This window comes from Daphnia pulex, chromosome 10 (genome assembly GCF_021134715.1).
Source record: "Daphnia pulex isolate KAP4 chromosome 10, ASM2113471v1".
NCBI lineage: Eukaryota > Metazoa > Arthropoda > Branchiopoda > Diplostraca > Daphniidae > Daphnia > Daphnia pulex.
This window is the reverse complement of record NC_060026.1, coordinates 4,140,827-4,165,319: the sequence shown is the minus strand read 5'-3', so window position 1 is coordinate 4,165,319 and position 24,493 is coordinate 4,140,827. Positions and strand designations below refer to the sequence as shown.

Here is a 24,493-nt window from a genome sequence, read left to right as displayed (position 1 = left end):
TTAATATTATACACAATTCTAGACCTGGAGAATATTTTAACAGGGACTGATCACGCTCACGGCGAGAGAAAGAAAAAAAAATGTTTTATGCGTTGGTATATATACATATATATATGAGAAAGGATCTACTGAAAAGGGTCGATCGATACTTTGGAACGGTCGCCTCTCCGCCCGCTCAGAGTTCTAAATTTAGCCCGACACAGCCGGCAGGTATACTCTGCGTGTAAGTATACACATACACAAGCCAGAGAGAGAAAGAGAGAGAAAAAAGAGAGAGAGAGACTTGTGTGTGTGTATACTATTCTCTGGCGAATCATCCAATCAATAAAGCACAATATGGTTATTTCTTTTCTTACTTTCGTCCGTTTTTATTCATGATTTCAATTTGGTTATTTTTTTTTTTTAAAGAAGAAGTATATAACCTTCGAAGGTCAAAAGTAAAAAACGAGCTTGACTCCTCCTACTTAAGCATTTTCTGCGTTTCTATTGTTCAGAAGTAAGAAGAAAATATTTCAAATTTATCAAATGATGGTTATATTCTTCCTTTGGGGTAAATAATATAAGAGTCAAGCCCTCCTCCTAGGCCCCCTCTCCTCGCACAGGTAGTACGTAGTACTTATAGTAAGTTAAGTAGTACGTGATGTATCTTCTGCTTTTCAGGTAAACATGTAATTTCATCAAAACAAAAAAAAATTGTTTTTTTCCCCAAACAAGGGAGGGTTTAATTTAAATACTTTCGAAAAAAAATTTATTATTATTATGTTTTTCTTGTAGCTGAAATAATACATACGTACACATTCGTGAAATGTCGACTTGATTGGTGAGTTCTGTCAATTCCAAAATTTTCGTGTTGTTCCACCGGTTATTCCTTCTTTTGTTTATTTCTTTCCAAATTAAAAAGAACAAGAAAGAGTATTTGCTATTGAAAATTAACAAAAGAATGAAAAAGAATCTCAGGGAACGGTCGTGTCGAGCAAAACGATTTAGCCGTCCGTCATGTACATATAGAGAATCAGAGGGGGTTAGTGATTGAAGAGCGAAGGGAGCAGAGAGACTCTTGTGGAATTTGGCCATTTATCTTTCCGCGTGTATAGACCAGACTACCTAGACTGCTATATTTATACATTATATATACGTGCATATATACCTGGCTGGAAGCTATATACTACATATGATGGAAAACAACAAACTATGTCGTATGTATACGTGTGCAAAAACTTTGGAAACTTTTCTGTGACAGATAGTCGATGAGTTATTTTTTGAAATTTCGAAATAATGTCTCTCTCCGCGCGCGCGATTATACTATTTCGGGGCTGGATTCTTTCTTCATCATCCACACCTGTTGGATTCCTTTTTTGATTTATTTTTTGATTTTTTACAACGTGCGCTGTGTGTTATAAGCGGACAGACAACTACAAACTTTTTTATTTTTCTTTTTCCAAGTGAAAAATGCACGACGAGAGTTGACCAATAACTCCGTCTGTGTGTTAAGAAATCTCGGAGCTTTTGCGTTGTGAATTTATTCGGCGTGCGCATATATATTGGTCGAGATGGGCCAGCAAAACAACATACCGGACGTATCGCATGACCCTTTTTTTTCTTCTTGTTGTTGTTTAGTCCCCCCTTCTTTTTATTTGTGAGCTGCGCATTCTTTTCGGTATAGATCCTCTGCAGAAGAGAGAAAGAACTGTACACACTATGCGCTTGTCTAAATATTGCCATTTGATCCTCGGCCCTCCGACGGTTTTTCTGCGGATCAGCCGCCATTTTCCCCCCTTTCGCATAGGAAGAGTAGAGCTAAGAAAAAATATCAAATATGTTTGATCCTTTTTCTTTCCGGGGGATGCAGGGTTTGAACCGTTGGAAGAAAAAAAAAGGATCAATTGGGTGAACATTGTGTGTGTTGGTTGGTTTCTGGCGGATCATCCAGACGGAAGAGCAGACTCAATTGAGAGAGAACCCTTTATATTTTGTTTAGCTTCATTCTCTTGTCAGTTTGTCCGATGTGTATCGATATCCATCATTGGAAATGTCGACAACAAAATGTTTCACATTCTGGGACCAACAAATTGGCTGGTTGGACACTATACAAGATTAACATTTCTATTTATTGTTTGATTTAGTCTATTTTGTCAGTTTGAAAGAGACGGTAGAAATCAGTTGGCGACATCGTCTGTGTGGACCCAATCTTTTGTTTTTTTCCAACAGATCCACCCGACCGGAAATTTTATTTGAATAGCATGGGAAAACTAAAAAAAAAAATTAGCAACTAGGCTATATGATGTGCTGTGTATATACTCGGTTAATAAGGCTGTTTGAAATAAGAATTGATAGATCCATCAACCAGTTTTTTACTCTTTTTCTTTATTTTAAAATCTCAGGTTTTTTTTTGTCATTTTTTTTTCTTCTTTCTCATTTGATAACGATCGTCGAGAGAAAACAAAAGAAACAATTATTTTTTTTTACGTCCAAAAAACAAGAAATTTCCACATGAACAGTCGAGAAATATGTCTCCCACACTTACATACACACAACAACAAAAATTATTTTTTTTCTCAACTCTGCATGGAAGATAATAGGAATCTCCAGTCACACAAAATAAATGATTGCATAAGAGAGGATAATAATAATTCAAAAATAAAAATAATTAAATGGATTGTTTGTTGTTATAAACGGGGCAAAACTCAAATTGGCACAGCTATTAAAGACTGTACACGAACCATGTCATTGCAAAACGATAATTTTTTGTTTCTTTTCCAAAAAGAATGATTCACCCCCCCACAAAATAATGATAATAATAATTAAAAAAATTAATTTTTTAGAGCTCAATCATCAAAGAGGGTGGAAATTCCGTGACATTATACAAAATATACTGATGGGCGAATTTTAGAAAAAAATCAACAGAAAAACAAAATTATTTATGTCATAATAATTGATAATAATTCATATAAGGCGTACACAGTGAGCACGGCGCGGTCAAATTGAATTTTAAAAAACACACAAATCACTCACCCGACCAAAAGAAAAAACAATTTTTGAAAAAGGCCGCACATACAACGGGGGTCGCTATTTAAAATGATAAAGAAAAAGAAAAAAACTCGTTTTTCTCTCTCGAACATCTGGTCTTGTCAAAGGCGAAATTTTTTCAAAGGGAAAAATAAACTTTTTCTTTTTCCCAAGTCAAATTAGCCAAAAAGTACAGGTTTTTCTGTCGTGTCCTTTTTTTTTCTCTCCTCTTTTCTCCCTTAACAAATCGATCACCGAATTAAAACAAAAAAAGTACAAAGCAGGTGGGTGTCTCTTCGTGTCAGTTACGTAATACTATTGTCAAACAGCGGGAATCCGAGGGTAGCGAGACAAGAAGACACGATATGATGGATTTCGGAATATTTTTTCCCTAACCGACAAAGCAGCAAACAAGGCATCGAGGAAATGATATTTTTATACCCCGTGATCTTCCACGCACACAGACATGGCTGTGTGCGTGCGCGTCTCTTTTTTAAAAAATTTTATACTTTGGTCGAACGATTGCGCGTTTGTCGGGAGAAATTGTTTCGTCAACTTGTCGCTATCAAGGCCACACTGTCTCAAGGTGAATTCTTTTTTTTTCCAAAAAGTATCTCTGTGAATGTCGTGTGTGTGTTTCGTTTTTAAATGGGAAAGAAAGAAAGAAAGAAAAAGGATTGAAAAGCTGCAATGAATTTGAATGTCGTCCTCATGTTGTTTGGGTGACTTGAGATCGTGATAACTGCGTTCGCCCGTGTCAACACACAACACCGACCATTTTCGGGAGTACAAGAGAAGAGGAGGAGGAAGATTCTTTTTTTCTTTTTCTTTAGCAAATTAGCAAGAATGAAAGGAAGGTGAATAAAGTCGATGGTTACAATCATTCTTTGGTTGGCCATGATAGGGGGTTGGAAATTATTATTTACATTACAATAGATGGGGGGGGGGTGGTCGAAATAGTTATGTAAGATCAATCACTCTAGAAGGCAAGACGAGAAAAAAGAAAATTCGAGTCAAATATTTCAGAGGCACTTGGGGAAAAAGAAAGGTCGGAATCGATGATTAAATGGTGGCCCCAACGGTATTATTTCTCTAGTCGTAACAAATTATTCACGGAGACACGCAACAAACTTATTTTTAATCTTTTTATCGGATCGCGTGTGTGTGTGTGTGTTCGTTTCAAAACAAAAATTGTAACATTTGGAAAGGAGGGGGAGGAGGAGTACGGGCGTGTTGGAGTGGAAGAACATCCAAGAACAAGAGCGCGATTTGTTCGATCGATTGTCAATTATGTCATCAAGGAGGAAAGAAAAAATTGTAAATGGTTGTTGTTGTTGTTGTTGTAGTTCTTAATTTCAAGAACCCCAGTAATAGTCGCCAACGACGTTGCCAGCTGCACCAATGACCCGCGGTGAACTGTGGCTCAGAGGCCCGTTCAAATTCCGTTGACTCGGCGGAACGTTCAAAGGAGCGGGAACGTGTCCGCGCATGCCGCCGTTGGGCATTCCGCGCGGGCCCATCATGTACGGCGGTGGTCCCGTGTATTGTTGTTGCTGTTGCTGGTGTTGTTGTTGTTGCAACTGTTGCTGCTGCTGCTGCTGAGACTGTTGCTGTTGGTGGCCGACGGGAATGCCGTTGGGCATCCGGCTGTCCGCCTGATGGAGTTGAGAGAGAGGCCCGTTGCTGCCGTAAGAGCCGTGGTGAGGCTGGGCCATGGAGCTGTTGGGCCTCATCATTTCCATCATGCCAGAGGGCGTCGTAGGAGAGCCCGTTGATGACGGCGATAACATTTGCCCATTTTCACCTGTCGCAACCAATAGGAACATTTAATTTATAATCCAAAGAGATGATTACATAACGTGCTATATCAATATCTTATCTTCCACTTTTTGTTTTAAAAATTCATTATTATAATTATTGTAATTTAAATTACCCATGGGAGGAGCGATGTTGCCTCTCCGGAGTAAAAGACGGACCACCATTCCGCCATTTTTAATCAACTCGATGGCATCTGCGTGCGTCATATTCTTGGTGCTGATGCCGTTGATTTCAATCAGCTGATCGCCTACCTAAAAGATTAAAACAAAAAAATTAAATCTTTTACATCCGAAAGCTTCTTTCCTTTTAAAAAAACTTTTCCCACATTCCGGAACGATATAATATGAAAAAGAACGAGGCCCAAAGTTCATCGAGTCCGTGCGGACGAGTCCTGAAAACAAAAAAAGGGAGGCCCGTAATAATCCATTAACTTACTCTTAGACGGCCATCCTGAGCGGCGGCGCCATTGTCGGCGATGCGGAGAACGAAGAGAGGCATGTTATGAAATTCCCTTCCGCCTCGTATGCTGAATCCAAATCCTCGGGTACCTCGGCTCAGTTCCACGGCGTAAAGTTGGTCTTCCTCTATCGGAGGGTACGCCTCTGATCCGTCCTGTTGTCAAAAGAATTCAAACAAAAAATTAATAAATTTAAAAAATTTAAAACAACTAAATTAATCCAGCGAAACAAAATCAGTAATATTTCTGTTGAAAATAATAATAATAATAACAAAAAATTTAAAAAATGTGACGACGGCCGGATGGGACAAGGAAAACTTACAATCATCGGCCCATCGATCTGATCTTCCTGGTTGTAGGCATATTGTTGGTGATAAGCGTCAATTCTGTAAAAACCATGAACCCATCAGCAAATAAAGCCACATTCAAACAAAAAGCCATAAGGAAAAAATAAATAAAATAAAATGCAAGAAAGTAGAAAAAGAAAAAAAGATGGTGGAGTTATTAGACGTCTTAATTACGGATTTGTTTGGGTCTTTTTATTTTCGTGTAAAAAGGCGTGATTAAGACATTGACGAGTCCAACGGCAAACGAAAAAAAAGCGCGACCAATTTGTTTTTTGTTTTTTTAGTTGAGGGTAAGAAAAAAAAAATTTGTTCGTCCGCATCTTTTATCAATTAATATGCCCACAGGAGGAGGAAAAAAAATGAATTTTGTTGTTGTTGACTTTGTGTTGTTGTCAAGGTTCCTGGATAATCAGGCGGGCGGCTAATGAGTTCCAAGAAATCGAGTCGGAAAAATCTAGAATCGGAATCTTTTTTCGGTTGGTCCCTCATGAATAATTAATGACTGGAGCGAAAGAGGGAGATCGCTCATAACCAAATATGACTCGATTCGAACGAAGAAAGGGTCAAGCGACTGTAAAAATATGTTTCAACGTTTTTTCCCGATATCAAATCAAAATGAAACAAGTTTGATAAATGCCTCGGGCAAACGGAATAAAAAGACCCAAAAGGAAGAAAAAAAATATTTGTAGTTTTGTTTTTTCACAAAAAGAAAGAAAGATAGAAAGAAAAAGAATAAAACATAAAATAAAATACCTGCTGGGGCTCCTAGTACCGTCACTAGCAGGAGGAGCAGGCAAGGCTTGGGCGGTTACCATGGCATCGGAAGACTTTTTTTTTTTTTTTAAAGAAACAAAATGAAATAGGAAGCGACAGAAAGAGGCAGGAAGTGACAGAGTGGCAGAGAAGAGAAAAAAAAAAATATGTTTAAAAATAAAATTTAGATAAGCAGATTCAAACAAAAGCACACACACACAAACAAACACGGCAGGCAAAATCGTGTTAACCAACACCAAACCCCACCCCCGTTAATCATTCAATTATTTATGGTTTAAATATTACATGTGTTTTGTTTTGTTTTCTAAAAAATCATTTGAATGAATTAATTTAAGCGTCACCAAACAAAATGATTACAATAAAAATGTCAGATCAATTGGGCCGCAGTCTGTATTTGGCATCAAAATTAACGTTTGACGTTGTTTTATAGTAGAAGATAGACGATCTAGATAATCAGAGATCGCCCCCGATGAGAGAAAGCAAAAAGAAACTTACCCGGTGAGAGTTGGAGGCGTTGCTGGAGGCTGTGTCGTCCAGAGGAGGTCCGACGGTGAGCGTCACGGTGTAGCCGGAATCTTTGATGAGGTTGACAATATCGCCGTGGTGAAGCCTCGATATGTCGTGGTGATTGACGGCCAAAATGCGGTCGCCAACGTGCAGCTGAGAGCAGCGCTTGGCCGGGCTGTCGGGGATGATTTGGCCGATGAACGACACGCCCTTCGTCACCGACGAGATGATGACGAAGCCGAAACCTTCATCCTCGCGACGCACCACCGTCACGTCGTACGGGTAAATCAGGCCGCTGCCGTCGCCAACTCCGCTCGGATATCCAGTATCTATGTGGGTCAAACACAATCGAGAGCAAACGCGTGACTTATCAATTCATTCAAAACAACCCGATTGATCCCATTTCTATTTTTCTTTGGGGAGTTTGAATTGGCCAAATTTTGTATAGTCTTTTACCTTGTGGGGAGATGGACGACGGATGGAGGGGTATCCAGCGCCGGACCGTGATGGAAACTCGGCCGTTGAGAGCGGCCGCGCCCATCAGCTGGACGACGTGGTGGTGAGATGTGTGAACGACCGACATCAGATCGACGGCCAAGATTTCGTCACCGGTTCGGAGCCGGCCGTCGAGATCGGCCGCTCCGCCCGGAACTATGTGCCCGATAGAGACCTGCGACCCTTCTTCCGTGCCGCCGACGATGCGGAAGCCGAAACCCGTTTCGTGCCTCAAAAGCGTCACGTTCATTTCCATCCACTCGCCGGGCGGCGGCAGCGATTGCTGACCCGACGACGAATTGACTGCTGGATTGCCTCCTCCACCTACTCCTACTCCGCCACCGCCGCTGCTGTTGACGCTGTTGGGACCCGGCCTCCTCATCGCCACATCCGGACGGCCGCCAGTCGACATGCTGGGCGGATACGACGACAATTCGTGATCGAAGCTGGTGCCTTCTTTGAGCGGGGCAAACGAGCCCGGCCCAGCATTCTGACGGAGGAGGTTGTTGCTGCTGTTGCTATTGTTGTTGCTGTAACCCACAACCACCGACTGCGGTTGAGTGCCGTAGCCGGAATCCTGACGGTGGAACTGGCCGAGGTTCTCTTCCGGATAATCCGGAACGTTCGGTCCATTCATTCCTGAATAACCGTAACTGTTGGAATGTAAAAACAAAATTATTAAAAAGATTCAAATGAATTTGAATTAAAATTTCTGTACCCGTAATCCATCGGACGTGAGGCGTCCATGGAGTAAGATCCACCGGTGTAAGGATTAGGAGCGTAAGGATCGGAGCGGGCATTGCGAGAGGGTTGACCCATCCGGCCGTAGTCGGACTCGTAAGCCGGTGGGTAGCCGTTGGGCATGCCACCGTAGCCAGCGTCCGGCGGCAGACCATTCTCGTAGTGCATCTGCATCGACGGATGCGAGTCCAGTTCTCTGCCCGGACTCCGACTTCGATTCATCATGTTCCGTTGCTGCTGCTGCTGGCTGTTGTAACCTCCCACCACTCCGTTATTGTCCTGGAAGTTCATGCCGTTCTGGAACTGCTCCGCCAGAGCGTTGACAGGCGTCCGGTTGATTTCCCGGTGCTGTTCCAAATGATCCGGCAGTGACGACGGCTGAGACGACGGACCGCCACTCATGCCCACTCCCATTGAAGGCGTTTTGGGCCGGTTGCGAGTGTCTACCAGTGGCGTTTTCGGTCTGATGGGCACCACTTCCTTCGTTTGGGCGCTGTGAAAAATAAAAAAAAGGAAAAGAAAAACAAATGAGTCGGCAATCAAGTGTCACAATGTTGTCTGTAAATAACTGCCATTAACAACAACAACAACAACAACATGATGTAATTTTTCTTATTTTCCGGTACAAACCTGTAAAGGTCAGCCGTGGGCGTTTTACTGCGAAACAGTCCAGCGCCGACTGGGGGTTTGCGCGGACTGACGGGCGGCTGTTGTTGTTGCTGGTCCTGGTCTTTAATTCCACCCTTTTTCCACTTGTTTTTCGTGGGCGTTGCCGCTCCGCCACGCTGGACTGTAATGGACGCTTCGCGACCCCAAGCGCAGTCCTTCAGCACCTGCGTCGGAAAAAATGAAATAAAATAAAAATTACGAACGGGAATACCGAGAAATTGTGTTTCCAAAGTCCAACCGCAAAAGGAGCGATTATTTTCTTATTTTTTTTCCCCTGGACATCCTCCACCCTAATTTATTTTATATTTACCTGGACAACTTCGCCGTGACTCATGTGTCTCATGTTGATGCCGTTAATGTCAACCAGGATGTCGCCTTCTTGGAGATTCTTGCAGCGCGGCCTGTCCAATATGGTCTTGACCTTCTGGCCGTAGGCGCTGTCAGCGATCGTGAATCCAAATCCCATAGCACCTTTGGTAATTTGCACCGTCAGGAATTCAACCTTGCCAATCGAGCCTCCTGATGGATTGCCGTTGACTCCGCCATCGCCGTATTCATCACCTGTTATAAACCAAGACACCAACCCAAAAACATCCGCAATTGTTGGTTATTTGTTCAAAATAAATAAATTGAAGAATTTAGAAAAAGTTTCCTCTTTCCCATCCATTCCCCCACTTTTGATATATTTTGAATTCTTATTTTTTCTCACCGTCAAATCGGTGAGCCATGTCGTTATTATCCTGGTGGTGGTGGTGATGCTCGGATGAAGAGGAGCCCTGATGCATGAGCAGGTCGGCACTTCCGGGACGAGACGGCCCCTTGTTGCCGTCCTGCTGGGCAACGGCCACGGTGGTGACGATCTCCGTGTTGGGATCGTTCGGGTCGAAGGGCAGAGGATATCCTCGACAAACTTCCAACGCAACGGCCTGGCCCGGCGCTATAGACTGGAACATGTTCACCATATCGTGGTGGGTGTAGCCCAGAACGCACTGATCCATCACGTACACCAAAACGTCGCCTGGATTTTTATCAATTCAAATTTAAAAAAAAATTTCAAAAAGATAAGAAGATAAAACACAACAAATTTCTCAACGTGATGTAACAATCGCACAACAATAAAACATTTATCAAAGGGAAAAAAGTGGGCGGTTCCAAATTTGTTTTTTGGTGTATGGCCGGGGTAGAACTTCGGGACCACAACCGTCAACAACATGCGGGTGATGATGCCCACCAATGGAGGAAAGCGGAATTTTTCTTTTTTCACAATCGGATGATTCATCACATATTTTTTTCGTGTGGGGTGGAAGTGGGAAGGAATAAGTTCTATAATTACCCGTCTGTAGGCGTCCGTCGACCCAGGCGGGTCCGTGCGGAACGACCGATTTGATCTGGAGGAATTCTTCCTCGCTGTCGTCACCGCCAACGATGGTGAAACCCAGTCCGCGGTTGGATTTGAGCAACGTCGTACAGATCCGCTCGCCCTGCAACTCGGACGGATTTCTCGTGAAGAACGGCCGGTTGTAACCTGAGACAAATAAAATAAAAAAGAAAATAAGAATTTGGTTTAACGTCGTCGAATTGTTGAGGAAAAAAACCGTTGGGTGTAGACGGTTCAAATGAGAACCAATTGTTAATCACCGAGCCAACACAAACCCATTTGGTAGCTGGAAAACCAAATTGTTGCTGGAAACGTGTAAAAAGGAAAAAGAAAAGGGGTCCCGAGAATGTTATTAGAGAGCGGAACTTGCGTGAGCCCGTCTCGAATGGCTGACGTAACGACCAGACGAAATAAAAATCCCGAAACCTTTTCGTCCGCCATACGTCATTAAACACCAAGTTACATTTCATCTGGTTCTCTCCCCCCCCTCCGACCAAATTGAGGTCGAAACAATCGGCACTTTTTTTTTAAAAAGCACCAAAAATGTTAATAGTTATTGATATTATTGCCACTCTCTCTCTCCGCTCAGCATCGGGTTATTTTTTCCTCAACCGAAAATTTTTCACGAGGCGACTATTAAAATAAAGTTTAGTTCGGAATTCCGGGTCAGAACGAAAATTTTTTAAAACTAGTCCAATCCACCCGAAACAATATTAGATGAAATAAAAAATCACGAACGGGAAAAAAATGTTAATGATAGAAAAAGAGAGCGCCAGTTACCTCCGTAACCGTGGAGATTTAATCTGGACTCACTATTGGAGCGTTTGGGTAATGGGGCCGGTGGTTGGTTGTTGCCATTGTGTCCTCCTCCGACTCCGCCGCTCTCGTTCGATTGTTGTTGTTGCTGCTGTTGTTGTTGTTGCTGTTGTTTCTTGAGGCGAGGGTAGGTGCTGTTGCCGGAATCTGTACTGCTGGCGTTGCCAGTGGGTAATCCTCCGGGAGGCCCTGGCGGACTGCTGCCCGTTCCAGGCTCACTGCTTCCGCCCTTCTTGGCCTGCGTCACCGGATTCTCGTACTGCGTTTTGCGATTGACGTGGTCGATGTAGTACGTGCCGTACGTCGGGTCGTCAATCTTCTCCCATCCGTAAGGCAACTCGTCTTCGGCACACTCTTCCAGCGACTTTTTCTGGATTTTAGACAGTCTCGGGTCCAGCCACTGAGACGTTCCAGTATTATGGCTGTTGGGATTAAAAATCAATTGAATCATTCAGATCATCCGGAATTAAATGTTTATAATTGTTTTTACTCGATGAAATAGACTTCGCCTCGTTCCGTGTAGGCCTTCTCCCAATTTTGCGGAAGGGGTCCCAATTCGGCTTCGGATAATCCGCCCATGGCGCCACCTCCATCTTCTCTGTAACTGGGAATCGACATGTTATTATTGCTGCCTCCTATGCTGTTGTTGCAGTTGGGAGCTCCTCCTCCTCCGTTAGCACCGCCGCCCATTCTTTGCGATGGATTCAGATGCTGCATCGAAGAGTGGACAGGTTGGTGGTCAAGGCCTCCTCCACCGCTGCAATTGCTGGGGTCTGGATCGCCGTCGTTCTGTGCGGCGGCCATCGCTTCCACATTCGAGCGGTTTCGTCGACGTTTACCCTCCGAGCTGGGATGTGCTCCGGCCAACAGGAGCAACGATGATGAAGTGGTACCACCACCACCACTCGACGGCAAGTTGTTGTTGTTGTTGTGCTGGAGCAACGCCGTCGTCGATGACTGCGCTAAAGGTGTCGATGGCAAGACCAACGGGGAATCCAACGGAGGTTTCGGCGTCCCGTAATAATTCCCTAAAAATAACAAAACAGTACAAAAATTAGATCAACCAAAATTCAATCAATCATCACATTTCTGGACCAGATTGTTGGACTGGACTGTTGTGTAAAGAAGCGGATGGACGACAAAGAGGCGAGTTGTACTGGACCCACAAACACACAATGACAACTCAAAGCGACCAAACTACCTGTCGACCATCGTGAGTTTAAGAAAACGGGATTGAGTGCGGATAGAGTGCGATTGGCAGTTGTGACGTCATTAGTCGAAGTAGAAGAAGAAGAAGAAGTAGAAGAAGAGAAGGTTAGTTTGGGGTCATCGTCGGTGGTTAGTAACTGCAAGAGGCTGGCCGAGTCGGTGGCAAAGTTATCGGAATCGAAAGGCGTCGTCGTGTAGAGGTCGGAAAAGGATCTCCTCCTGGCGCGCCGTAAGAGAACCGGCGGAGTAGCGACAATCCGGCCCAGTGCACGGCGGGCGGTCGATCTCGGCAAAGAAGCCGACCACGATTTGGGCGTGTATTTCATTCTCTTCTTTCTTGTCTTGTATTTATTATTTTATCTCGTTGTTGTTTTGTCTATTCTGGTTGGGTTGCAACTCATCAGCATGCGGCGGCCGGATCAAATGTCGCCGTAGTAAAGTCATAGGCGGTTGATAGTTTAAAAAAGAAAGAATTCCGAAAGAGGAGAAATATTTGCTCAGTAGGTGGGACGGAGGGTGAACGAGGAGGAGGTTAAATCAATGAAATCCCATCCGGAAGAGAAGCCATTCAAACGTGCTAGAGCGGAAGGGGTTTTTGTAGGGAGAGATAAGAAGAGCCGCATGCGTAAGACTTAATTCCATCTATAGAGGGTCTTAAAAGGCAGAAGCCCGAAATGCCAATTACTATCGTCCATCCATCGGACCGTCGCGCTTGAATTAAGGCAAAAAATTATCGATTGCGGAATGCGGAGTTTGGAGGGAATTTCTTTTACCGTCATAAATGCCCCTTTCGAGCAGCGATCCGTTCTTTTCCAGCAGCCGGAATTGCTCCAAACTGAGAAAAGTGTAGTCAAGTCCGTCCGTCTCTCCTGGCCGCCTCGGCCGAGTCGTCACGGGCACTGTCCGCAGGTACAAGTTGTCTCGAATGGTCGTCTGCAGCTCATGGTCCACAGAGCCTTTAGCAAAGCGAGTCGTCAGGTACTCGCGTAAATCCTTCGTCAATCCACCTGTCAAAATAAATAAATAAAATTTTAGTTTTATTTTAGTTTCCCGAAAAAATAACCAAATTTTTCTTTCGCGTCTGCCAAAAAAAGAATGAAACATCTGGGCACGTTCGAATGCGACCGCCACTCCCGTTATTTTTTGCGTTTTATTATTAATAAAAGTTGCTAGTTAAAAAACGAAAAAAAGATTTTGTTAAAAAATAAAATAAAAAGGTAATTTCAAGAGGCCTAAATCGGTGCTGCCACCTGCCAACAAACATCTCGCCACCTCTCTCTCTACTCGCTCTCTACTCTTAACCGGACAGCACGAAGTGCTCAGAAATGGTGTCAGTTGTTCCTGGGCTGACCAAAAAATGGGAGCCGGAATCGAATTTTCCGTAGTAAAAAAAATAAAAAAGAAGATGGACAACAACAACTAAGTACCACCAAAATTCTGATATAGAGGTTGATCGTTATAGCACGAATGTTGTTGTTGTTGTGGTGGTTGACGTTGTTGTTGCTCCCAGCTATGAACGGCACTGTGGAGAGCTGGCGGATGAAAATCCTCCAGCCGTCCGTAATTGCTCAAAAGGCTGTAATCAGCCGACTGGAACGGAACGACTGCAGACGGTTGTTGTTGTTGCTGCTGCTGCAGTGGTTGCGAATCGGTTGGCTGTCCTTCCGGCACCGGCCGGAATACCGGGAGTTGCTGGTGGTGGTGGTGGCGGTTTTGGACTTTTTCTTCTTCTTCGTCTATTTCTGGATGGTCCAAATAGTCGTGACTGAACTCTTCACGACGATAGACCACCTCGTAGCGGTAAGTAGCACGCTGGCGGCGTTTACTCCCGCCACCGGACCGTCGACTGCCACCACTCGTCCGCTGTTGATCGACTGCTTCCGCTCTGTGCTGTGCTGCAGCCGCCGCAACAACAGTCCCACCAGTAACTCCTCCGGTTTCACTCCCACTGACCGACTCTCGATCGCTACTCCCACCACCACCACCGTGACGGCCGCCGCCACTTTTTCTCCTTTTCCTTCGTTTACGCTGATGACGAGGACTCCTCGAGCCGCTACGACATTGGCAAACGCAGCAAGTTCTCAGCAGACGCATTTCGACAGAGTCATCCGAGTCATTCCACAAACCGGAAATGCTATTCCGCACACTCGAGTGTGTGTGTGCGTCACACCTCGTCCAATTAGTCAACCAACCCCCCAAAACCCCTTTTAACCAATTTGTTTTATGTCTAAAAATGGTCAAAAGACCAAAAAAACTGGAAACACACACAAATCTTCTTCTCTCGATGGATGCCAGACGGGCCAACAACCGGATCGGTTGGCGACTGCGAACCAACTGGGCGCGTCTGATTTTTTGACGAAACAGCCGAGAGTATAAAAGAAGAAGAAGAAAAAGGTTGTCTGTCTGTGTTGTATATACTACGTTGGAAAAAAAGAAAAAATCTCTTTGGCCGTGTGTTAAAGCAACCGAGAGAGAGTTGAGGAATGTGTGTGGATGGAACCCACCCGGAAGGCACATGCACAAGTTGGAAACAACCACTCGGAGGCTCCTTTTTTTATTATTTCTTCTTCTTCTTCTTGTGCTTCTTTCGGGATGAAAGGAGAAGAAGAAGAAGAAGACATGCCTTCAAGGCATTTTACCTGCAAGGTGAACAAAATCTCCTTTCATCTATCCCCCCCCCACTACCACCTTCTTTCTCCCCCCTTCACACTAATCAGGTCGCCCCCTTTTTTCTCTCTTGCTGGATGAACCCCAAAGAGTCTCTTCTACTATCTTTTTATTTAACCCCAGGTAGAAAATGAAATATTTAAAAAAAAAGTTCCACACAGGTCTAGAAATAAAGCTTCCGTCCCCCCTCTCTATACAAAAGAAGTGGTAGTGGTTGTAGTAGTTTCCGTAATAAATTCAAAAAACCTCCCCCTCAACTCTCCATTTGAGTGGAAAATAAAATAAAACTTTTTCTTTCTGTCAGAGAGTTTTAGAATGTTTCGAAACAACCCCTAAATATACACACACACAACAGTTCAAATGTTGTTTAAATGTTTCAACTTTTTGGCGGGAGAAGGAAGAAAAGTGGACGCAGAAAGTTAAGAACAATGGCGGAGAGAATGTTTTTGGAGTGCGTGACCAAAAAAAGATGGAAAGAAAAAGAGGAGGGTCTCTTTTCATCCATTTGTTCTATCTGCTCTTCTTTTCAAGGTAAATAATATATTTTTTGAAAGGGGAAAAAAGAAAAATGAAATCCGGAATTCGATCGATTGTCTTTTCTTTGCCAAGTCGAGTGAGACGATTGAATGGCCGATTAGTAGCCCATCCGTCGTGTGAAATGTTTTCTTTTCCACCACGGTCTGTCGATCTTTATTTTTCTTCTATTCATAAAAGAAATTGAAGCATCTCGATAGCTTCGAGTGTGTGTGTGTTTTCTCACCTGAATGATTTCGCTGCCGACCGAAAAAATGGCGCAGATCAACAACAAAACAAACGCGAAAAAGATGGCGCTCCTTCGTGTGAGATGTGTCAAATCCAACTGGTTTCTGAGGTAATTTTTGGCGGGAAAAAACGGGACACTATTTCGTCAAATATTTCCAATATTCCAAAACGGCCTCACAACACACACAAACTTCCAAAATTGATCAAATAGAAAATAAAACACAGAAAACACACGAGAGAAATTGCAGCTGCCAAGTAGAAAATGTGTGTGTCGAGAAACGGAGACTTTGAAACGACGGGGCTCACCCAAGGACTGTGACAGTCAAACAACTCCTAACTACTACTGACACACGTGGGGCTTCACAGTCACACACGTATCGGTGGAAAAAAAAAAGAAAGAAAAGTCTAGCCCCTATCTTATAAGTTTTACCAGCTGGGATAAAAAGATTAGAAGGCGCCCGCCAGTTTTGGTGGGGGGCGCCGCCGGTGATTGAGTCAACGTGGCCACCTAGCGAGCCGAAACGCAACCAAGTTCAAGGATTTTTTTATTTTTTCAAAAATATATAAACCCATGGGCACGCCACGATGCAACAACCCAAAAAATAAAAGAAAAGAAAATAAAAAATAAAAATCGGACGCGGGACCGGGTTCATCGTGCTTCCGTAACGACGACACAAACCGTTCTCGGTCGGTCGGTCAGCTGTTTGTTGTGTCGCTAGTCGCTACGGAAAAAACGAAAAAATTCACACAGAAAAAAGAAAAAGAGGAAATTCAATAAAAATGAAGAAGAAGAAGAAAAGTGCAGCTACGTGCTGTTTCTTCTTCTTCTTCTTCCATTTTGTTCACGCGCTAACTCCGTAACACACTGCGGCTGGTAACGGTAAGTGCGCAGTCGGGAGAACAGAACCAAATTTTCTTTTATTCTTTTTTTAAAAAAAGAATAATTTTTGCGCACAACACACTCGAAGAGAAAAATAAAAGGAAAAAATGTGTTCATTATCCGTTTGGCCTCGTTTTTCCTCACTCTAACCAATCATGAATCATAAGAAACATATTTTTGGCGTCTGGCGCGTCTGGTTTATATTAACTTGTTTCTTTCTTTTCTTTTCTCAAAGTGGTTTGTAATTTCACTTGTAAGAAACATGGTTCAACTTTTATCTGGAAAAAATGTGTGTGGGTGTGGGGGGTGTACAGCTGGTATCCATCCATCCGCACCGAAAAGGAGCGGCGGATGCTCTACTTTTTTTTTCAAAGTAAAATAGACGGTGGCTATTTTTTACACCAGTCGGCCATAAGGGCAGTAGCCAAAAACACGCCGTCGAAATCATTTTCGTGTGTGTGGTGTCTGTTTTTTCTCCACCTCGCAACTAGCCACGCCCCATTTACCTCAAACAGACACATCAGACACAATCCCGATAAATAAGCAACGGCCGTGCGGTCCGTTTCCCAACTGATTAACTGACCGATACGACACAGAAACCGAGTCGAAAATAAAATAATCAAAACCTCGAGCAGCGACGACGACCTGACCGGCGTTCTACTTTAAAATAAAAATCAAATTGCTGGGGGTGAAAGAGATGATCATATTTCAAGAAAAAACGGGTCCCCCATCCGAAAAAATAAAACTTCCGCTGGATGTTTGAAACAAACAAGAGAAGAGAATCAAGGTCGACCCCATATGGCCGGCACATGTAGGGCCCCCCTCGAGTGACCGTTGTCGAAGGAAAAAATGGCCGTGGTGGTGGGTAGGGCCGAGAAAAAACTCGTTATGTGTGTGTACGCCATATTGGTAGAAATAAAAGATTCGAGAGAAAATATCTCCAAATAGGATAGCAAGTTTAAAAGGGACACCAACACAAACATTTTTCGATTGTCGTAACATTTTCTCTCTACGCAGCAGCAGTGGTGGTGGCCAACGGTCGACCCCATATGGAAATCAACCCGTTAGTGTATCACTCTGCACAACACACGCCATTTCAAATGGGAAAAAATAGACAATCAAACACACACACACAAAAATGTAGCAGAAACACATTTCGTATATACAACTGCAAGTGGCGCGGTCTGATTTCCTTACCTGAGGCGGAAATGTGTCAAACTTAAAAAAGAAAATCCTTTTTGGGGAGATTTCCAAGACACTAAGGCTCACAAACACACTCACAACTCAACAATTTCTTTAAAAAAAAAACACCAAATTGTTCACTGTCAAACAAAAAAAGAAATAAACTTGTAGCCACCAAAATTCACACACACGAGGCACACTGTTGAAACATGGCGCGATCACACTTTTGGGTGAATAAACTTGTTGCTGGCAATAGAGAAAGAAAAAATGTCGACAATTTGAGCAATGTCGATCAGACAAGACACACACACAAGTTGGAGAAGAAATAAATATTTCGAAAAAATTGTTTCGCCCCCGACGAGTTAGCAACACGTTGACGCTACACTCTTGTGTTGGCCGACTACCTTTTACCAACTGGCTGCTGGCTGGGCTGGTTGGCCATGATGGCGCTGGTGGTGGCGACTTGTGGATGGCGGCGCTCAGTTGTTGGCTGAAGGGGAATGATAGGACGAACAAGAAGAAGAAGAAGAAGAAGAAGAACGGAAGAGAGAAGAGAAAAGGGAACATGAAAAAAACCACGTAGTAAGAGAAAACAAGTGCGAGACGGCTAGAGGACCGATACCCCCTGCGGGTGAATTTTTTTTTGAAATCAAGTCCCCTCCTCCTTCTCAAATGTGCTTCCAGCTGTCAACCACCAGCGTCATCTAGCGGTCGATTTGTCAAGTCATTATCATCGCCATCTAGCGACCAATTCTACAACAATTTGCTGGCTATAATCGTAATCGCTTTCGCGCACACAGATGATGATGGAGAGAGAAGGGGGAGTTGGTGGAAACGAGACACACCCCTCAAAAGACGTTCCGCATCCTCGATTTCTCTAAACGAACCAAGGAAAAAAAACTACTTGATGATGTTCGGCCGCCTTTTCGGTGGAAAAAAAAAGGGGAACAACGACAAGTACACGGCAATAAAGGGCTGAATCCAACAACAAAAAACGACCGATCGTTTTTCTTTTTTTTTTCTCACCGAAAAAAAAAACAAATGTGGAACGTGACTCATCTTGAATAAATAAAAATTTCCCCTCTGATCTAGGGAAGACTCTCAACTGCTAAAAGGGCGATCATCATAAAAAGTCGATGAATCTTTTGTGTGTGTATAATAATAATTCCCGTCCGAGGGGAAAAAGAGAAAACCCATCTTTGATAAGATCTGAATATTATTTTTTTCAATAATAAAAAAAAAAAAAAAAAATTACAAAAAACCCAAAAAGAAAAATAGCCGTCGAACAAATAATTTCCTTTCTTTCATCGTCGAGTCTATTGAAACCATTCATCATTTTATGATCTCTCATTCATGTCGTCGGCGCCTATTCATTTGTGTCAATCCGCCGTTTTGTTGTTGTTAAAAAAAGATCATCATCATCATCATTACTGTTATTATATCAAAAAATTTCACCATTTTCCTGTTTTACTTTTACGCCAAAACAAAAAAATTAAAAGGAGAATTTCTGACCTGTTAGAGGGGCGGTGGTGAGTTGAACGCCGCCGCTGTTGATGTCCGTCTGCTGCTGCTGTTGGTTGTGGTGGTGGTGGTGGTGGTGAACGAGCCGGTGAATTAGCCAGGCCAGGAAGTCGCGTCGAGTGAAACCCGAGACGGGCCGGCCATCGACATCCAAGATGGCTAAAAATGTGTTGTGGTTGTTCTGCTGGATGGCCGGATCGGCGTCGTTCTCGGCTTCAATGTGCAGCCAATGGGCGCGGAAGAGGTCGGCCGAGATGACGATGAGTTGACCATATTCCGATCCGCCGCTAACGGCTTCGCTCAACACATTCTGAAGGACCGTCTCATCCGGAAGCAGCCGGGCGAGGTGCGTTAAGGTGTGGCTCCTGTACTCGCAACTCCAATGTTGTTGTTGTTGTTGTTGATGGTGGTGGGACAGGTTTCCGGTGGCGGATGATGACGACGACGGTCCGGGAACTACCGACGACGGGCGGTTGTTCATCAACATCCTGAACTCGACATCTTTTTCCACTTCCGGTTTTTTTGTTATTCAACTGTCAAAATTGTTCAGTTCACAAAACTTTTGTCTTCAAAATGATTCCTGTAAGAAAAATTTCAAAAAATTACACAACCCGCCAAAAATGGAATTTTCAAAATAAAATAAAAAAAAGAAAACTGCGAAGAAGGAAGTAGTTGAAAAGAATAAAAGCAACAACACAGCGTCTAACAGCTCGACCTCAATATCTTTTTCTTTTTTTTCAGCCCACTTTTGGATTCCTCCCGAAAAAGAGTCGAGAGTCGTCGTCTCGGCTATATAATATTCGGCTAGTTGTTTCTTCTCTCTCTCCCCTTGGCTGCTGACTAGGTCGTATATATTCTTATATATGTATATGTGGTGTAGATGTATACACACACATTTCTTTTTCTCTCTCTCAGCGTCTTTTTTCTTCTACCTACATTTTCGATGATTACACACACACGCGGACGCACCTGCTGGCTCTGGCTATATCCAACGGTTCCTCCACACAACCATATGCATATAAGGCGCTCTGTGTGTTAACACAGACAGGGGCCAGCCAGCCAGTCTCCACCATCTTCTTTTTTCTAACCCTCTTTTTTTTCCCAACAACACCCCGGGGCGATCTTCGGGAGCGGTTCACGACACAAAAAACCCACCCCTTTCACCTTTCTACACACATAGACGTAGTAGTAGAGGTAATATACACACAAACGAAACATGTAACAACCAAGTTCGTTCGTTCAAAACTGGATAACAAGTTTTTCTTTTACAACAAGACTGTCGATTGAACGTTACATGATTGCTACCGTTTCAACCGGTTACGAGAGTTCAAAAAACTTTAGTGCGAAAATTGAAAACTCTTTTTTAACTTTTAAAGAAAAATGTTTGACGTGAGACAACCGCACAACGACGGAGATGACCCAGTTATTTTATTTTTTTTTCCTTTTAGACGCGTGTCTCTTCGAGAGGAGAGAAAATCACGCGGTGTACCGACTGCTGACTCTTTTTTCTTTTTATATCGTCAAATAAACTTTTCGGCCTTTTTTCTTCTTCCTGGATATACCTGCGTTGTATTTATTTACTGCTATTCCTCGTGACTGTTGTTTGAATGCTTGGCGCCTAGCTATTACATTTTTAAAAGAAAAAAAGAAGAAACTATTTTTAGTTTTACATGTAGAAAAAGGAGGGAAACACACGGCAGACAATGTGGGTGAACAATTGATTCCACGTGAAAATCTTTTTCATGTGTTTCATTTCGATATGAGACTCGAGTTGAATATCACGATGAGATATTTCAGAGCTGTTTATCCGTTTCGTGACGTTTGGTTATTTGTTGTGTCAAAAATAAATCAACCGATAAACGACATGCAGCACATACACACACATTTCGTGCTGAAACGTCGTCTGCAAAAGTCACGATGCTACTACTACTACTATACCTGGATAATTATATTCGTGAAATAACGTTGCTGGTTGGCGGTTTTTCTAACACAACAACGATAATTCTACGATCACAGACACAAAAACTCGAAAAGTGGTTACTAAATTCCTTAGCCAGTCACTCATCGAATCAATTTGGTGATGACGTGATGAGCACTACACACACACACACACTCGAGGTATATATATATATCCTTATATATTCTATTATGAAATGCACACAGTTGCACCTGCGTGTGTGTGATGGAAGAAGCCACAGGATGTGTTCCGTCAGAGAGAGAGTTCCGGTCCACCACACAATTTCACCACAAAAACACAAAATGATTGGGAAATTTTCTATTTTCTTCAAGGAAACTGCAACGTGTTTTTAATCACACACGAAAAATGTGGAGAGAAAACAAGACACACACACACTGCACAAATAATAATAATAACCGGGAGTGTAACTATGGAGCGTCTTGGCAACGACACACCTTGGTGCAGACTGAATATCGAATATATTTTCTTACAGAGAAGACTAGAGATAGGCTCCTCCTCGCCATGAATGTTTGACACCTGAGGGCGCGGAGGGGAGACGGTCATCTTTCGTGTTGGAATTATTTCTTACCCAATTCAGAAATATGTTGTACACATTGTGTGTACGTCACGGACGAAGAAATGAATGGAACATACCGTAAGGTGTTGGTCGATAAAGTTCCATTTTTGCGATATGAATAATATTTTTATGAAAAAGAATTCGGCTGCCTTTGTGATGAGCTTGGAATATTTTTCAAAAAGGCTTTTTATAATACATTCCATCTGTTCGTGAATGATATTTTTTTTTTCGCTCGTGTTTGATCAATGCAGCCGGACTGAGGGGAGGAAAAAGATGGTTAACCTTTCAAGCTCGTTCGTGGCTCCTACACGACGGGGACACCTGGCACCGTGCGTGACGTCCTTTCACGGCGCTAGTTTCGTGCATGTTGTTCTGCAGCCTGGGGGCACGCCTTCAGGTGTAGAACGTTTGTTTTCATGCAAATTGGCAACGCTGCTTTAAGCAGACTAAAATGTGTATCTTTTTTTGATTTTCTTTTTTTTTCAGCTTTTTAGTTTTAGATGCACGTGCATTCTATTACGAAATTTAGTTATTTTTAGAAGCACTAAGTAGCTTAGTCTCTTCGTTTTCTTTTGTCACTCTTTTGCTCTCTTAATTTTGTGTCGTGGGTTTAAAGATGGCTGGTCGTCCCGCTGGATTTTCTGATGGGGAATCGGATGATGATGATTTTGGAATGTTTGAAGCACCGGCACCTTTACCAAAATTGCGGGCCCGGCCACCGTCCAATCCTGTACCAACAGCACAGGTACATAATATGGAATACTTTTTTAAAATTTCTGTTTCTGATTTCACAATTACTACGTAGGTTGTGAGAAAATCAGAAGTGGATTTGGACGATTTTCGAATAGCATCAATGAAGGGGAACCTTGAGACAGTCGAGTCTTACGTAGAGAATGGTGTTTCCGTCAGCCAAGTTTTGAGATCAGGTTGGACAGCGCTCATGTATTCTGTGAGCTGCGGTAGATGGCAAGTGACAGAATATCTGCTGGAGATGAAAGCCAATCCAAATTTCCACAAAGAACTATTCACACCTCTCATGGCTGCCTGTGCTTCCTCCCACGAAGTTGAAGATGATTTGGTCAGGTGTGTCGAGATCCTGATTTCCAATGGAGCAAACATCAATGCCACAGAGAGACACAAAGTGACACCGTTGATGTTTGCCTGTAAAGAAAAGAGGCTCAAAATAGTTCAAACATTACTTAGAAGGGAAGAAATCAACATTGATCTGCAGGATCATCGCGGTTGGAGTGTAAGTCTACTCTCAACCATTTCCCACAACAGTTCAGAAATCTATACCCTTTTTCCGTTAGGCTTTAATGTGGGCTGCCGATAAGGGAGACGGAGCCGTCGTTCGAGCTCTTTTGGAGCACGGTGAAAAAGGAGCTGATACTAACCTGATGTCTACAAGCGGACAGAAAGCCGTTGACGTTGCCCTGATAGCCGGACACAAAGACGTGGCGGCCCTTTTGGATCTAACACTGAAACCGCAAGAATCTCCGGCGCCAGCCCCTCCGCCATCCACCGACTCGATTGCCACAGTCACTGAACTGGAAACGGTATTGATGGGACTGGATTTGACGTGCCTCCTACCAAATTTTTACGAGCACAAGATGAATTACGATTCTTTCCTACTCATGGACGATGGAGACCTAGATCGAATGGGCATCACTCAAGCAAGTTGCTCTTCGCTCATTTCCCATCGACGTACATAGTCAATAACGAGCTACATGATCATTATTACAGGTTGGCTACAGAACGAGATTGCTGAGCGCTGTCAAAGAAATCCACACCAAAGAGTGGGAGCGTGGTAGCTTGCCCGCCATACAATACAGCAAATACCTCAGGTATTACATTTTGTTCCCATGAATCATGAATGACAGAGTATTGCGTGACGATCATGTTCTTTTGTGGGCTATCATTTTTTTAGCTGTCCTGAAGCAACCGCGCTCGTTGGTAATTTAGCTATTCACGGACGGTACATGTTGGCCAGCGTGGCGTACCTTCGCGATCAAATTCAACGCAAACCCAGGATCCTCCAACTAGGAATGGAGGTAAATTAAAGTTAATAAAACAAGACTATTGAACTTCAATATCTAATCATTTTCTCGTTTTCTATGGTTAGACTGCGTCCGTCCACGCTCTGTCCGCTCAAACACAATACGCCATGAAACAAATCAACGAATTACAAAGTCAGCTCAAGTTCCTCAAACTCTATCTTGACAAGGTCTGAATTTCTCCTCATTCCAATGAGATCAATTTCAACCTAATCCTTTTTCTTTTTTTTTTAATAGGTTCAGGATAAATCTGAATTCGTTCCAGCTGATTTGATCACGGAGAAGAACAATAATCGCGATAAAAGAGATCAAAGTTTCTGGCGACGTCCATGGGGTCGCTACATTGTTATGGCAATCGTGGCCTTCACCGGAGGACTCGTATTGTGGACCACTCCGTCCCGCTTACTCCAACACTCCACAGCGGTTCTCCTAGTTGCATAGTCTGCCCCCAGCCAAAACAACAAAGAATTAAGTCATATAGTCTCTCTCATTTGAATTCTCTTTATTATTTTTTTCTCTCGTATGACTCGATACCTCGATGGAAAATACGTTGTACCTCAAGAATATTAAACTCGGCAATATCTGATTAACTTTTAGTCTATTATTTTTTCAAATAGATTTTTCGCAATCGCACCGATAGATGGCTTCGAGGTCCATCTCCTTGTGAATTATTTTT

General features: G+C 43.2%; 2 protein-coding genes across 12 annotated transcripts; one reads left to right on the top strand and one right to left on the bottom strand.

Annotated features, from left to right (window-relative positions):
* Positions 1-2,897: 2,897 nt before the first annotated feature.
* LOC124205048 (membrane-associated guanylate kinase, WW and PDZ domain-containing protein 1-like) lies at positions 2,898-21,650 on the bottom strand. 11 transcript variants are annotated; one of them, XM_046602344.1, is made up of 17 exons: positions 21,168-21,649; positions 19,221-19,809; positions 12,991-13,224; positions 11,499-12,036; positions 10,973-11,430; positions 10,148-10,339; positions 9,524-9,832; positions 9,125-9,375; positions 8,776-8,978; positions 8,123-8,638; positions 7,366-8,057; positions 6,898-7,238; positions 6,382-6,455; positions 5,604-5,667; positions 5,260-5,436; positions 4,940-5,075; positions 2,898-4,810 (listed from the first exon to the last, which is right to left on the bottom strand). In XM_046602344.1, exons 2-17 carry the CDS (start codon positions 19,714-19,716, stop codon positions 4,362-4,364), a joined length of 5,130 nt encoding a protein of 1,709 aa, XP_046458300.1. In that variant the 5' UTR covers positions 19,717-19,809; positions 21,168-21,649; the 3' UTR covers positions 2,898-4,361. The 11 variants fall into 11 exon arrangements, with proteins under 11 accessions (XP_046458300.1, XP_046458303.1, XP_046458302.1 ...); XM_046602347.1 differs by having other exon boundaries at positions 11,006-11,430; XM_046602346.1 differs by having other exon boundaries at positions 21,399-21,649.
* A 573-nt stretch (positions 21,651-22,223) lies between these two features.
* Positions 22,224-24,407, top strand: LOC124205049 (ankyrin repeat, SAM and basic leucine zipper domain-containing protein 1-like). Its single transcript, XM_046602352.1, has 7 exons — positions 22,224-22,508; positions 22,569-23,012; positions 23,074-23,436; positions 23,507-23,607; positions 23,691-23,814; positions 23,886-23,987; positions 24,055-24,407. Exons 1-7 carry the CDS (start codon positions 22,380-22,382, stop codon positions 24,256-24,258), a joined length of 1,467 nt encoding a protein of 488 aa, XP_046458308.1. The 5' UTR covers positions 22,224-22,379; the 3' UTR covers positions 24,259-24,407.
* The last annotated feature ends 86 nt before the right edge of the window (positions 24,408-24,493 follow it).

Coding starts and splice junctions, on each gene's coding strand:
- LOC124205049 (XM_046602352.1), top strand. CDS start 22,380: ATGGCTGGTCGTCCCGCTGGATTTTCTGATGGGGAATCGGATGATGAT. Junction 22,509..22,568: donor ATCCTGTACCAACAGCACAG/GTACATAATATG, acceptor ATTACTACGTAG/GTTGTGAGAAAATCAGAAGT. Junction 23,608..23,690: donor CAATACAGCAAATACCTCAG/GTATTACATTTT, acceptor TCATTTTTTTAG/CTGTCCTGAAGCAACCGCGC.
- LOC124205048 (XM_046602340.1), bottom strand. CDS start 14,734: ATGTGCCTTCCGGGTGGGTTCCATCCACACACATTCCTCAACTCTCTC. Junction 12,037..12,990: donor CGAAAGGGGCATTTATGACG/GTAAAAGAAATT, acceptor TGTTATTTTTAG/GGAATTATTACGGGACGCCG. Junction 8,979..9,124: donor GTCACGGCGAAGTTGTCCAG/GTAAATATAAAA, acceptor TTTCCGACGCAG/GTGCTGAAGGACTGCGCTTG.